Source organism: Rhinoderma darwinii, chromosome 1, assembly GCF_050947455.1.
Source record: "Rhinoderma darwinii isolate aRhiDar2 chromosome 1, aRhiDar2.hap1, whole genome shotgun sequence".
Taxonomy (NCBI): Eukaryota; Metazoa; Chordata; class Amphibia; order Anura; family Rhinodermatidae; genus Rhinoderma; species Rhinoderma darwinii.
This window is the reverse complement of record NC_134687.1, coordinates 420903594-420918167: the sequence shown is the minus strand read 5'-3', so window position 1 is coordinate 420918167 and position 14574 is coordinate 420903594. Positions and strand designations below refer to the sequence as shown.

At 41.9% G+C, this 14574-nt stretch overlaps 1 protein-coding gene across 3 annotated transcripts in view; it reads right to left on the bottom strand.

The window, feature by feature from the left end:
* SMTN (smoothelin) overlaps positions 1–14574 on the bottom strand; it is a 132740-nt gene that overhangs the window by 62343 nt on the left and 55823 nt on the right. For all 3 annotated transcript variants that reach the window (XM_075853294.1, XM_075853285.1, XM_075853302.1), the window contains exons 3-6: positions 8736–8826; positions 3368–3446; positions 2246–2346; positions 1075–1171 (exon numbers count right to left, since the gene is read on the bottom strand). In XM_075853294.1, coding sequence (XP_075709409.1) covers positions 1075–1171; positions 2246–2346; positions 3368–3446; positions 8736–8826 — 368 coding nt within the window. The remainder of the gene's footprint in view (positions 1–1074; positions 1172–2245; positions 2347–3367; positions 3447–8735; positions 8827–14574) is intronic.

Sequence of the window (14574 nt, the reverse complement as noted above, 5' to 3'; positions counted from 1 at the left end):
TACAGTTAACATGTTTTAATTGCACAGTGAGTTCCGTAAAAACCAAGTGCAAAAAACCATGGAGGAATAAAAGTTTTTTTCATTTTCTACCCTACAAATAATTTTTCCCCATTTCCTAGTACATTATATGGTACAATAAATGCTAAGAAAAACTACAACTCATCCCGCAAAAATCAAGCCCTCATAGGACTATATAGACTGAAAAATAAAAAAAATAAAAAAAAATAAAAAGTTATGGCTTTTGGGAGGGGAGGAAAAAATGAAATTGAAAAACTGGAAAATGACTGCGGCGGGAAGGGGTTAATGGCGTTCATCGTGCAGTCCAAACAGTCTTAATTTTATTCTGCGGGTCGATACAATTATAGCCATAACAAATTTTTATCGTTTTTTCAATTTAATACTTTTGCATAATAAAAAAAAAAAAAAAAAAGCTAACATTTTTGCGTCGTCATACTTTGAGCGTCATGACTTATTTTTGCGTTGATGGAGTTGTGTGCGGGCTTGTTTGTTGCAGGATGAGCTGATCTTTTTACTGGTACCTTTTTATTCAGGTTTTTGGCAATTCTGGCATGGTTTGTTTTTTTCACCGCATTTACTGTGCTGGTTAAAAAAAACGTGATAAAACTTTACAGCTCTGGTCGTTAAGGACAAGGCAACACCCATTATGTGTACTTCCTTTTTATGGGGAAAAAGGCAGGTGTCTAAAGTCAGCAGACATGGGGGGTGGGGGTGATTTTTAGGCCCCCGGCTGCCTGAGTATAATCGGCTGACAGAGGGCATAGACCACATCATCTAAGGGGTTAAATAGCCGGGATTGGCGTCATCTTCGATCCCGGCCATTGTAGCAATGTGTCGGCTGTATTATATGTATAGCCAGCACCCGCAAGTGATGGTAGGTTCTGTGCCATCACTTTCACATACATTTACGCAATTTTGGACACTGTGTAGTTCACATGACGTGAATGTACGTTATAGGGTGGGAAGTAGGTTAATTAACACTCTCATGGTATTCCCAGAAGACTGGAGATTTGGGTGAAACAGTGCAATAATTGGTTAAAACAGGAAGCAGAATACCGTTCAGGTCAGTCTTGTTACTTCCGTTTTGAGAGGTACGAAGTTCATGGATTTGAGCTTTGATGAGCTTTCGTTCCAAGTCCTCTTTGTCCTGTGCCTATGGAGAAAGAATATCACAAACTAGTATGAAACCAATGACTGCACACCCAGATTACAATGGTTCTTCCAGCATTTCAATCCTACATACAGAAAATTATTTCCTCATCCATTTATTAACAGTTTCCAACAAAACAGGTGAAAACAGAGGGTTTAGCCTGATTTGACCATATAACCATAGTTTTAAGTCAACACTCTATAGCAGTGGTGGGCAACCCACTACACCATGGGGGCCTTAGTTGCGGCCCTTGACTTCATTAGAGGGCTGCATGTTACATTTAGTGTTGCAGCCCCAATGACCCCCAAAAATGGTACAGCCCCATGTCCCCCTTTACTGATCGTACCTATCACCAAGCTCCTATCTGCTTATATAAATATAGAGTCTTGACGTGAGAAGAAAGCAGATCCATTGGAAGATGCTGCCACCTGCAGGTAACATTAAAGTTAGTGTAGTGGTGAGCTTAAATTGGGTAGAGCTGTGATCTGTGACTAGTTTATAGTTGCAGTGCTTACAGTGAGTCTGAGGTAGTCTGCGACACACCTCCTGTCTCATCATTGGTTCAGGCTGCTGCTCCCTCCTGACAGCAGCCAATCTGAAGAAGCAGAACTGCATTGTAGAAACACTAACCCATTACGTGTTCACTAGGAAGTACATGGAGAGGTGATTTCTATTACATCAAGGTCATAATGATCATAAAGCATAATTACTAAACCACCAGCGAGAAAAAGGAAAACGGTCAAAACATATACTGAGGCAAATGAGCCTTAGTAGGGCAGAGGCTGAAGGATCACTTTAATCACATCTCCACTAAAGAGCGGACAATATGGAATCAACTGCCTTTAGCAGAATCGCAATCCTTATGTATGTTGCCAGTATTTGAATTTCGAGAAAGGTGCTGCTACCCTGGCATTTTTATGCTAGGACGACTACTAGGTAGAAATTTTAGCCAACAATTTAACTACTTCAGCTGTAGATCGTTCTTAAATCTGTAGTACGGGAGATTATTGTAATAAGGAATTTACACTAAAAGTACGTTTATTACTAGAGCGGTGATCTGCACTCTTTTCTACTTACCAAAGTCGTCGTGCCTCCAAAACTATCCATGCTTTTGGACTGCAGAGTGCCATTACCTTGGTCTTTGTAGTGACTGACCAGCATGCCTGCCAGTGCTGCAGCTAAAGCAAAAATTAAAGAAAAATCACACGCAGTTGGTCTAATGCACATAGAAAAAGTCAAAAGATAATTCAAAAATATTATAAAAAAAACAAAGTTGCCCAAACTAAATTTTTTACATAATGAAAAGCCATACATGTCTATGAAGTCAGATCAGTTGCGTTGTGGCAGGTTCAATTCCCACCAATATTAAAGTGCGGATCATGGACACATTTCGGCTCCTATTCCAGTCCTGAAATGGCTGTGCATGTGAAGTCACTATCTACTGAATGTATGGGAGAGAGTGACTGAACAAGCACAGATGTATACTATGAAGAGGTTCGTCTTACTTGATGGCAAAGCAATTCATCCAATAGGATGACAATTTCACAGCCTCCGGCAAAATGTTCTAAACATTCTTCTGTCAAGATACAGCACTGGATCTTGTAAAAAATGGTTCCCAGAAAAGTGACCCTTTGGTATGACACTGGAAGATGTTTTTATAGTGGGTTGCATTTCCACTGTGACAGAGAAATAATCTTGACAACCCATTTTAAACTATTTTGGTCCATGCATTTAAATTAATTTATAAATAAAATGAAAAAAAAAAAAGGAATGATCCAGCGCTCAAAGAAAGTTGTAAAAAGGAAACCATGTTCCAAGTTTATTTCCAATGGTTTAAAAATGTGCATGGGGGTGGTAACAGCAGCCTACGCGTTTCGGACAACACTCATTCATGACTCATGAATAAGGACAGGAGTGTTGTCCGAAACGCGTAGGCTGCTGTTACCACCCCCATGCACTTGAATTTTTAAACCATTGGAAATAAACTTGGAACATGGTTTCCTTTTTACAACTTTCTTTGAGCGCTGGATCATTTTCTTTTTTCCTGTTGCCTTGCAGTGTGCCGTCACGCAGGATCCGAGCGCGGTCTGGATTGAGACAACCAGTGGGTGAGCTGGAGGATTCCTCCCGCTTTATCTTATAAATAAAATAACAAACATGGTTTTAATCAACGTAAAGAAAATGGCCTTAAAAGGTTACCTTCTATCTCATCATTTCTTACTTTCCGAATAGCAGCCCGGATAAGTTTCCTTTCTTCATATTCACTGGCACTTCGAAGCTAGAATAGATGGTACAAATTGCAATGGGCACGTGGTGGAGAAATGAAGTAGCACGGCCTAGTGGCAGCTAGGAAATCTATATAATCAACCGACAAAAGGGTAAACAGTGCTCCCTAGTGGTGACCTAATGGTAAGGTTTCTGCAGAGATTTTAACCCCTTCCCGACATTTGACGTACATGTACGTCATGGAAAGCATTGACTTCCCGCAAAATGCCGTACATGTACGTCAAATGTTTGGCACCGGCTCAAAAGCTGAGTCGGTGCCATCATCACCGGATCTCAGCTGTATCTTACAGCTGACATCCGACTGTAACGGCGGGGACCGAAATTAGCTTCGATCCCCGCCATTAACCCCTTAAGTGCAGCGCTCAAACGCGATCGCTGCACTTAAGGTGTTTGCAGCTCATCGGAGCCCCAGCAATGAAATTGCCGGGGTTCCGGTGGCTGCAATGGCAACCGGAGGCCTAATACTGGCCCCCCGGTCTGCCTAGCACCGAAGCCGGTCAAGATCCGCCCGGCAGCGGAGCCTGATCGGCTACCGTAGCTGCCGGCAAGATGGCGCCGGGTCAGGAGCTGATCCGGCGTCATCAGCGGTGGAAGTCAGCTGTACTGTACAGCTGACATCCACCTGTAACGGCAGGAACCGGAGCTAGCTCCGATCCCTGCCATTAACCCCTTCGATGCAGCAATCGAAAGCGATTGCTGCATCGTAGCGGTTACTAGCAGATCGCCAGCCCTGACAGGCAATCGGGACTGGCGACTGCTGTTATGGCAACAGGAGACACAATGGTCTCCTGCTCTGCCATTACGGAAGCCGATTTAGGCCCCGCCGGGAGGCGAAGCCTAATCGGCTTGCTGTCAGTGAATGACTGACAGATCTAATACATTGCACTACATAGGTAGTTCAATGTATTAGAAAAAAAAAAATCTGACCGTTGGACCTTCAAGTCCCCTAGTGGGACTTGAAGAAAAGTGTAAAAAAAGTATAAAAAAGTGCAAAAAATAAAAGTTTGAAAACAATAAAAGTTTCAAGTAATCAAATAAAACACAATCCCCCTTTTACTCTTATCAAGTCCTTTATTATTGAAAAATAATAATAAACCATATGTATTTGGTATCGCCACGACCGTAACGACCTGAGGTATCAAAATATTGTATTATTTATTGCACGCGGTGAACAGCGTAAAAAAAAACCGTAAAAAACGTTACCAGAGTTTCTGTTTTTTAGTCACTTTGCCCTACAAATATTAGAATAAAAAGTGATCAAAAAGTCGCGCGTATCCAAAAATGGTACCTATAAAAACTATAGCTTGTCCCGCAAAAAACAAGCCCTCATACACCTCCGTCGACAAAAAAATTAAAACGTTCTGGTTCTCACAACTTGGCGACAGAAAAAAAATACATTCTTTTTAGAAAAGTAATTTTATTGTGAAAAAAGTTGTAAAACATAAAAAAGTGCTATAAATTAGGTATCGCCGGAATCGTACTGACCCGCAGAATAAAGTTAACATGTAATTTATAACGCATGGTGAACGCTGTATAAAAAAAAAAAACGAAAAAAGCTGTGCCAGAATTGCATTTTTTTGTTTACCTGGCATCCCAAAAAATAGGATAAAAGGTGATCAAAAAGTCGCATGTACCCCAAAATGGTACCAATAATAACTACAGCTCGTCCCGCAACAAACCAGCCCTCATACCGCTACGTCTATGAAAAATAAAATTAGTTATGGCTCCAATAAGTCAGGAAATAAAAAAATATGCAGTTGTGCCCGAGGGGAACATTTCTTCAGTTTGAAGAGGCGATTTATCAAGGACCTAAAATTAGGGAACCAGGAAAGGGAGGGCCCAAACATATCCGCTGGAAGCGACGGTGCCCGTATTATACCAGGACAACACTTCCCAGCAAAATTCCCCAAACTACAAAGGTGCAGAGTGTGGACCAAAAGGGGGATAAGAAATTACACCATTTATCAGTGCGACACTGGCCTGTGCGGAAAGGATTGCTTCACAGCGTAACACACATCTATGGATTATTATTTTTTTTTCATACCACCTGACTATGCCCCTTATATACTCCGCCCCGCTTACATGTACCCCCACATTATAAAACACCAGCAATACTCAAACAAATTTAGTACCAAGCAAAATCCGCTCTCCAAAAGCCAAATGGTGCTCCCTCGGCTCTGAACCCTACATATATGGCATCATACCCAACATATATGGCATCGTCATACCCGGGAGAACCCTTTTAACAATTTTTGGGGTGTGTGTCTCCAGTGTCATAAGCTTGGCATGACATATTTGCCACTGAATGGCATATCTAGGGAAAAATATACATTTTTAATTTGCACCATCCGCAGTGCATTCATTTATGGAAAAGACCTGTGGGGTGAAAATGCTCACTACACCTCTTAATAAATGCCTTGAGGGGTGCAGTTTCCATAATGAGGTCACTTCTCAGGGGTTTCTTTTTATTATTTCACATCTGAGCCTCTGCAGTTGTGAACCAATACTTTGTAAATCGCCAAATTAGGCCTCAACTCCGCATGGTACTCTTCACTCCTGAGCCCTGTCATATGTCCAGGCAAAAGATTAGGGCCACATGTAGGGTGTTTCTAAAACCGGGAAACACCGCATAATAATTAGAGGGCTGTCTTGTTATGGTGGCACAAGCCGGGCACCACATATTGGCATATCTATGGAAGAAAATCCCATTTTCACTCTGCAACATCGAGTGAACACTAATTTCTACAAAACACCTGCAGGGTTAAAATGCTTACTACACCCCTTGGTAAATGCATTGAGGGGTGTCGTTACCAAAATGGGGTCACTTCTGGGGGGTTTCCACTGTTTTGGGCCCACAGGCGCCCAGAAACCAATCCAGCAACATCTGCACTCCAAATGGCGGTCCTTCCCTTCTGAGCCCTGCCGTTTGCCCAAACAGCAGTTTATGACCACATATGGGGTATTGCCGTACTCGGGAGAAATTGCTTTACAAATTTTGGGTTCTTTTTTTCCTTTATTTGTTGAGAAAATGAAAAAATTTGCGCTAAAGCTACGTCTTATTGAAGAAAAAGGACTGTTTTTATTTTCACTGCCTAATTCTAATAAATTCTATGAAACATCTGTGGGGTCAAAATGCTTACTACACCCCTAGATGAATTCCTCAAGAGGTGTAGTTTCCTAAATGGAGTCCCTTTTTGGGCGTTTTCATTGTTTTGTCCCCTCAGGGGCTTTGCAAATGTGACCTGGCCTCCGCAAACCATTCCTGCTAAATGTGATCTCAAAAAGCCAAATAGTGCTCTTTCCCTTCTAAGCCCTGCCGTGTGTCCAAACTGCCGTTTATTACCACATGTGGGGTATTGTTTTACTCGGGAGAAATTGCTTTACAAATTTTGTGGTGCTTTTTCTCCTTCAGTCCTTCTGGAAATGAGAAAAAATTAGCTAAACCTAGATTTTTTTTGAAAAAATGTAGATTATTATTTTCAGGGCCTACTTCCAATATTTTCTGCAAAAAAACTGTGGTGTCAAATCGCTCACTATACCCCTAGATAATTTCCTCAATGGGTGTAGTCTCCAAAATGGGGTCACTTGTTGGGGGTTTCCACTGTTTTGTCCCCTCAGGGGCTTCGTAAATGTGACATGGCCTCTCAAACCATTCCTGCTAAATTTGAGCTCCAAAAGCCAAACGGCGCTCTTTCCCTTCTAAGCCCTGCCGTGTGTCCAAATATCCATTTATTACCACATGTGGGGTAGTGTTTTACTCGGGAGAAATTGCTTTACAAATTTTGCGGTGCTTTTTCTCCTTTAGTCCTTGTGGAAATGAGAAAAAAAAATCGCTAAACCTACATTTTCTTTGAAGAAATGTTGATTTTAATTTTCACGGCCTACTTCCAATAATTTCTGTAAAAAACCTGTGCGGTCAAAATGCTCACTACACCCCTAGATAATTTCCTTGAGGTGTCTAGTTTCCCAGATGGGGTCACTTTTGGGGGATTTTCACTGTTTTGGCACCGCAAGAGCCCTTCAAACCTGACATGGTGCCTAAAATATATTCTAACAAAAATAAGGCCCAAAAATCCACTAGGTGCTCCTTTGCTTCTGAGGCCGGTGCTTCAGTCCAGTAGCACGCTACGGCCACATGTGGGATATTTCCTAAAACTGCAGAAACTGGGCAACAAATATTGAGTTGCATTTCTCTGGTAAAACCTTCTGTGTTATAAAAAAAATTGTATTAAAAATGTATTTCTGTAAAAAAATATGAAATTTGTAAATTTCACCTCTACTTTGCGTTAATTCCTGTGAAATGTGTAAAGGGTTAAGACATTTTCTAAATGCTGTTTTGAATACTTTGAGGGGTGAAGTTTTTAAAATGGGGTGACTTTTTGGGGGTTTCTAATATATAAGGCCCTCAAAACCACTTCACAACTGAACTGGCCCCTGTAAAAATAGCCTTTTGAAATTTTCTTGAAAATGTGAGAAATTGCTGCTAAAGTTCTAAGCCTTGTGAGGTCATAGAAAAATAAAAGAATGTTCAAAAAACGATGCCAATCTAAAGTAGACATATGGGGAATGTTAATTAGCAACAATTTTGTGTGTTATAACTGCCTGTCTTACAAGCAGATACATTTAAATTGAGAAAAATGCTAATTTTTGCAATTTTTCACTATATTTTCGTGTTTTTCACAATTAAATACTGAATGTATCGACCAAATTTTACCACTATCTTAAAGTCCAATGTGTCACGAGAAAACAATCTCAGAATTGCCCGGATAGGTGAAAGCATTTCGACGTTATTACCACATAAAGTGACACGTCAGATTTGAAAAATGAGGCTCTGTCAGGAAGGTCAAAAGTGGCTAAAGAGGGAAGGGGTTAAAACAGATCAAAGGCGGTGTTGGAGATGTAAATAACGTAAACATTTCTTAATTAATGGAGTAAAACATTTCAAAACGTTTTTAGGGAACAGAAAAATAGAATATGATCAAAGCCGCATTTTATACAATGGAAAATAAAGTTAGTTGCCGAAAAACTTTCTAAACTCACAATAAAAAAATAATAATTATACCGTGAATAACTGCAAAAACAGTCCCTTGCAAGGTCCGCTTTAGAAAAGTAGTATGACTCCAGATTAGAAGTAAAACTCTTGTCTTAGAATGTGGATAATCTATACAGTACAATAACGCCATGTGTAAGAATCTTTGCCTTATAAGTGTAAATGTGGAAAAGAAGGATGGAGTCTTTGGCAGCTTTCACATTATTAGCATCACACATAGTGCCGACGTACCAGTGCGGTCAGCTCCTCCACATCACTTATCTCCTCCAGTCTTCCTGCCAGGGCATGCAGAGTTCTCTGTTGCTGGTCTTCCATTTCAGCGCTAGAAAAATAAAAGTCCGTTTTATTTATTAGAACATCAATGGGGCTCAGGTTAGCAAAAGCAAAAAAAATAAAAATACAACCTGGGAATCTATGCCCAAAACTCGTTCGTTATGAAACATACACTGCATGGCAGCATATTTGCCCACTGATCGCAGGAACATTTCTGATAATAGAATGAGTACAATGCTCAGACATGATGCCATTTTCAACTGTGTCCAAGTTCGAATGTATATGTATTGTAAATGGCAGACTATACGGATATCACCAACAGTTTAAGCGTTTATCGTTGATCTTTTTGTGAGGTTACATTTGGCAGTAATTGTTATAATAAACTTTATTTATATGGCGCCAACATATTCCGCAGCACTTTACAATTCAGAGGGAACATGTACAGACAATATCAGACATTACATAGCGACAAAAATAATTACCAATTCAAACAAGAAGAGTGAGGACCCTGCTCGCAAGAGCTTACAATCTATAAGGAAAGAAGGGAGACCGTGTGTAAAAACGGCTTTTTTTAGTTCAATGGTCCGGCCCAAAAAATAAAATACGATAGTACACACATCTGCATGAGCTGGTAACCAGCCAGTATCTGCGTGTGTAGAGATACTGTATGAAGTGCATTAGGGTGCAAGAAACGCAGTAGACACTGTGAAATTAAGGGATCAGGTTCGGAGGACTAAGGAGGACTAACGTAGTTGGCAGGGAAAGTGTGAAGTAGTCAGATTAAGGAATGTGATAGGTCGGCCTAAATAAAGGTGTGGTGTTTTCAGGGCACGCTTAACCCCTTAATGACCGAGCCATTTTGCACGTTAATGACCAAGGATTATTTTTTGCTTTTTCAGGGTCGCATTCCAAGAGTCGTAACTTTTTTTTTATTCCATCGACATAGCCGTATAAGGGCTTGTTTTTTGCGGGACAAGTTGTATTTTGTAATTGTACAATTTTTAGATGCTTATAACATATTGATTAACTTTTATTAACTTTATTTTAGGAGAGTATTGAAAATAAGCAGCAATTCCAGCATTGATTTTCACGTTATAAATTTACGCCGTTTACTATGCAGCGTAAATAACATGTTCACTTTATTCTATGGGTCGGCACGATTACGGGGATACCAAATATGTAAGGGTTTGATATGTTTTCCTACGTTTGCACAATAAAAAGCCTTTTAGAAAAAAAATTACTTGTTTTTGCATCGCCGCGTTCCAAGAGCCGTAACGTTTTTATTTTTCCATCAATGTGGCCGTATGGGGGCTTGATGTTTGCGGGCCAATGTGCAGTTTTCTTTAGTACTATTTTGGGGTACATAGGACTTATAGATACATTTTTATTTAATTTTTTATGGGGGGAATGGGAGAAAAGAGAGAATTTTGCCGTTGTTTTTTGCGTTTTTTTTGGACGCCGTTCATCCAGCGGTTTAATGTGTTCATTTTATTGTTCAAGTTGTTACGATCGCGGAGATACCATATATGTGTATGTGTGATTTGTTTGACACTTTTACTAAATAAAACCACTTTTTGGGCAAAAAAAGTAGTTTTATTTGATTTTCACTGTAATTATTTATTTATTTTTTTCCACCAACTTTATTTAACTGATTGACATTTTTTTTTTAGTCCCACCAGGGGACTTCACTATGCGATCTGTTGATCGCATATATAATGCTTTGGTATACTTAGTATACCAAAGCATCATTGCCTGTCAGTGTAAAACTGACAGGCAACCTATTAGGTCATGCCTCTGGCATCGCCTAACAGGCAGATGCTGAAGGCAGACCTGGGGGTCTTTGTTAGACCCCCCGCTGCCGTGGAAACCAGACGGCGACCCGCGATTTCTTTGCGGGGGCGCCGATGGGGTGACAGAGGGAGCTCCCTCCCTGTCAAACACATTAGATGCCGCTGTCACTATTGACAGCGGCATTTAATGGGTTAAACTGCCGGAATCGGAGCGCGCTTCGATTCCGGCAGTTGCAGCAGGAGCCAGGCTGTGTATAACAGCCGTGCTCCTGCCGCTGATCGCGTGGGTACAGTCTCAGTACCCGCGCCATCACAGGACGGCTATATCAGTCCTCCTGCGCGAACTAGCAGCTGCTGAGGACGGATATATCCGTCCTTCGGCGTTAAGAGGTTAAAGGGAATGTGTCGCTAGAAATTTTTTTTTTTTTTTTTAAGTTAAAACAGTTAGTGTATAAATGATTAAACACGGTTCTAATTTTTTAAATTTTTCCACGAGTCAGGAAAGATTATAAATTAGATTCTAATTTATGACATTTCCCAGTGCTGGTCACTAGATGGAGCAATTCCCAAAATTGCAGCATTGGCATGTGGTAAAGCAACCACATTGCTTTATGCTGCCAAATTTGAGAAGACACACTCGCTCTAGTGAGCTCACAGAATCCCCCCTCCCTTATCCTGGCTAGTGCCAGGAGAAAGGAGGGGATTGAACGTTCAAACCTCCTACATTGTGTGTCGCCATTTTTTGAGCGAACACACAGTGTAGTAGGTTTACATACAGTAGTAATCACACACTAAAACACGTACATACACAGACCTAACTTACCTGCTCCTGCCGCCATCGCTCCCTCCGGTCCGTCCCCTCCAAGTGCTTGCATTAGAACACAAGTCCGGAAGCCGCGACCGGAAGTAGTAATCTTACTGTCCGGCCGCGGCTTCCGGTGCACAAGAAAATGTCGCCGGACGTCGCTCGGCCGAAAACCTTCCAATTGGACTGTGTGGGAGCGGCGCATTCGCCGCTCCTACACAGACGGCGTACAGCATAGTGGATGGAACGGGCCCCGTTCGCATTCTCTATGGGGATGTATGTGCCGTATTCCATGTCTGTATGTGTCGTTAATCGACACATACAGAGATGAAAAGAAATGGCAGCCCCCATAGACAAGAAAAAGTTCAAAAATAAAAAAAGTAAAACACAAACACACAAATAAATAAAACATTTTTAAATAAAACACTAAAAGCAAATTGAAATTGGGTACCCCAGGTAAACGAACCCAAGTCTTTTCTCAAATACGTGCAAGCGGAGCACAGATGATAAGTCTACAGGAGACGCATTCAATTCCAGATACGGTTCGCTTTCTCAGAAGGTCATGGATACAATGGGCAGCACATGCCACTTATTCTACCTATTCCAGAGGGGTTTCTTTGCTAGTTCATAGGTCCCTTAGGTGGGAGCCTGGAGTAATCAAAAAAGACCCCGAGGGTAGATACATTTTCATACACGCATGGATTGAATGTCAGCCCTATGTAATACTGTGTGTATATATACCCCTACACAGGCCTTCGCTGTGTTATATGAGGCAGCGGGCTTCGCTTCAGCATATCCATCCGCCGCAGTTATCTGTATGGGTGATTTTAACTCTTTAGCCGCTCCTGGTCTGGATAAGTTCAGGGGAGACGCTGCCCCGGATCCCTTGTCGAGTAGTAGGCCATCGCCACTGGCAATATTTTTGGAGGAGGTTGGGTGGCACGACCTCTGGAGACACATGTGGCCCGGTGCTCGGGAGTTTACCTGCTTGACCCCTGGGAAGAATTCGATGTCTCGCATTGATTATATCTGCGGGAATGGCCAGATTTGCTTAGCCTTGCAGTCTGCAGAACATTTACCTCGCACGTTCTCAGACCACTCGCCGGTCGTGGTGCGCATAAAGGTGACTCAGGAGGGTACACGAATGTTGAGTAGGAAGATACACTCCTTCTGGCTAACACAGTTTACCCAGCAGGACCGTATACCGGATCAATTACAGATATACGTAGGGGAGAATTCGATGACACCTAACCACTCTGCCTACTGGGATGCACAAAAAGCATACCTCAGGGGTTGCCTCCAATCTACCATCTCCTATATAAAGCGAGAGTCGGTTAAAAAAGAAAAAGAATTAGCGGAGGCTTGCACACGGTTGGAAGCACATTACATTTCTGACCCCTCGGAGGTTAACAGACGGACATGGCTGCAGGCGGGGAGACAGTATCTTTTATATCTTACTGAGAAAAGCAAGCGCAGAATGTTTTTTAATAACCAGAAGTATTTTGAACAGGGCAACCAATCTAGTAGCATGCTAGCACACATTATTCACCAGAATAATGCGTCACCGGCCATACTCAAAATCAAAACTAGAGAGGGTACGATTCTGACTTCTACACCTGATATATTATTGGAGTTTTATGAATTTTACAAAGATTTATATGTTACTAGATCTCATAGATCAAAGGAGGAGCTGGTTGGCTACTGTGATCAAGTCAGCTGCCCTAAAATAACACTAGACCAAAAAGACAGTACCTAGATAGTCCCATTACTATGGAGGAGATAGTGGAAGCTGTAACGTCCATGCCTAAAGGGAAGGCCTCGGGCCCGGATGGCATCCCACTGGAAGTCTATGTGAAGTATATAGACCAGTTGGCTCCTGAGCTGCTTAGGACGTATCATGCATCCCTTGTTGAGGGGGCTTTACCAGATTCATTTTCTGATGCAACTATAGTGGTCATATTAAAGCCAGATAAAGATCCCCTAGATTGCTCATCATATAGACCTATAGCACTTCTTAACGTGGATTATAAAATACTGACGAAGGTATTGGCCAATAGGTTGAACGCTATCATGCCATCTGTTATAGCCCCGGATCAAACGGGGTTTATTAAAGGGAGAAGTACATCAGACAATTTACGTAGGACCCAAATTGTGTCTCAGATAGCTACGCGGCAAAAAAAGGACTGGGCCTTGGCCTCCTTGGATGCGGCCAAGGCCTTTGACTCTATTGAATGGCCATACTTACTGCATATTCTCCAAAAATTTGGGTTAGGGCCAGTTTTTATACAATGGATAAGCCTCTTATATTCACATCCCAGAGCGGCCATAGCCCTGAATGGGCAGTTGTCTTCATACTTCAAATTGGAACGGGGAACCAGGCAGGGGTGCCCGATATCGCCTTTATTGTTTGCCCTTGCCATAGAACCCCTTGCAATCTTGATTCGACAGGATGAGATATTCCGTGGTACGTGTTTAAATAGGGGCGAGGAACGGATTGCCTTATATGCAGATGATCTGCTTCTATATATGTCGAACCCGGAGGAGTCACTTCACAGAGCTATGTCAATTATTGAACTATTTGGAGACTATTCTGGTTTACGTATTAATTGGGGCAAATCTTGTCTGATGTATCTCTCCCCTACCCGGAATATGGGGGTGGGCCAGAAGATTAGCGGGCTACAAGTGGTATCTCAATTTAAATATTTGGGGATTCAGATAGCTAGATCAGATAATGACATGCTGAAGCTGAATGTAGAACCTTTGTTAGCAACCTTTAAAGACAAATTTAAAATTTGGTCGGCCCTACCTCTTTCGGTGGCGGGCCGGATTAATCTTGTTAAAATGGTGGTTCAACCTAAGTGTTTATATATACTGCAGCACATATTTGTCCCCATTCCCACGGCGTTCTTTAGAGAAATGGATCTATGTTCATAAGGTTTATATGGGGGTCCTCCAGATCTAAGCTGCAATTAGCCAAACTACAACGGCCTAAAGACCGGGCGGGCATGGCACTCACAGACCTGGGAGCCTGGGTGTCACATGAAGAACCGGTGGGTTTGGAGAGATGTCTGGCAAATTTTCTAGGATTAAGGAAAATGTGGTCAATACTGGAACCTTCGGCTCCACTTGGCAGTAATGCCCTGCCAATCCACAGGGTGGCAAAAAAGTCCTGGGGAGCCGCGAGGCAGCTCTCATGGAATGA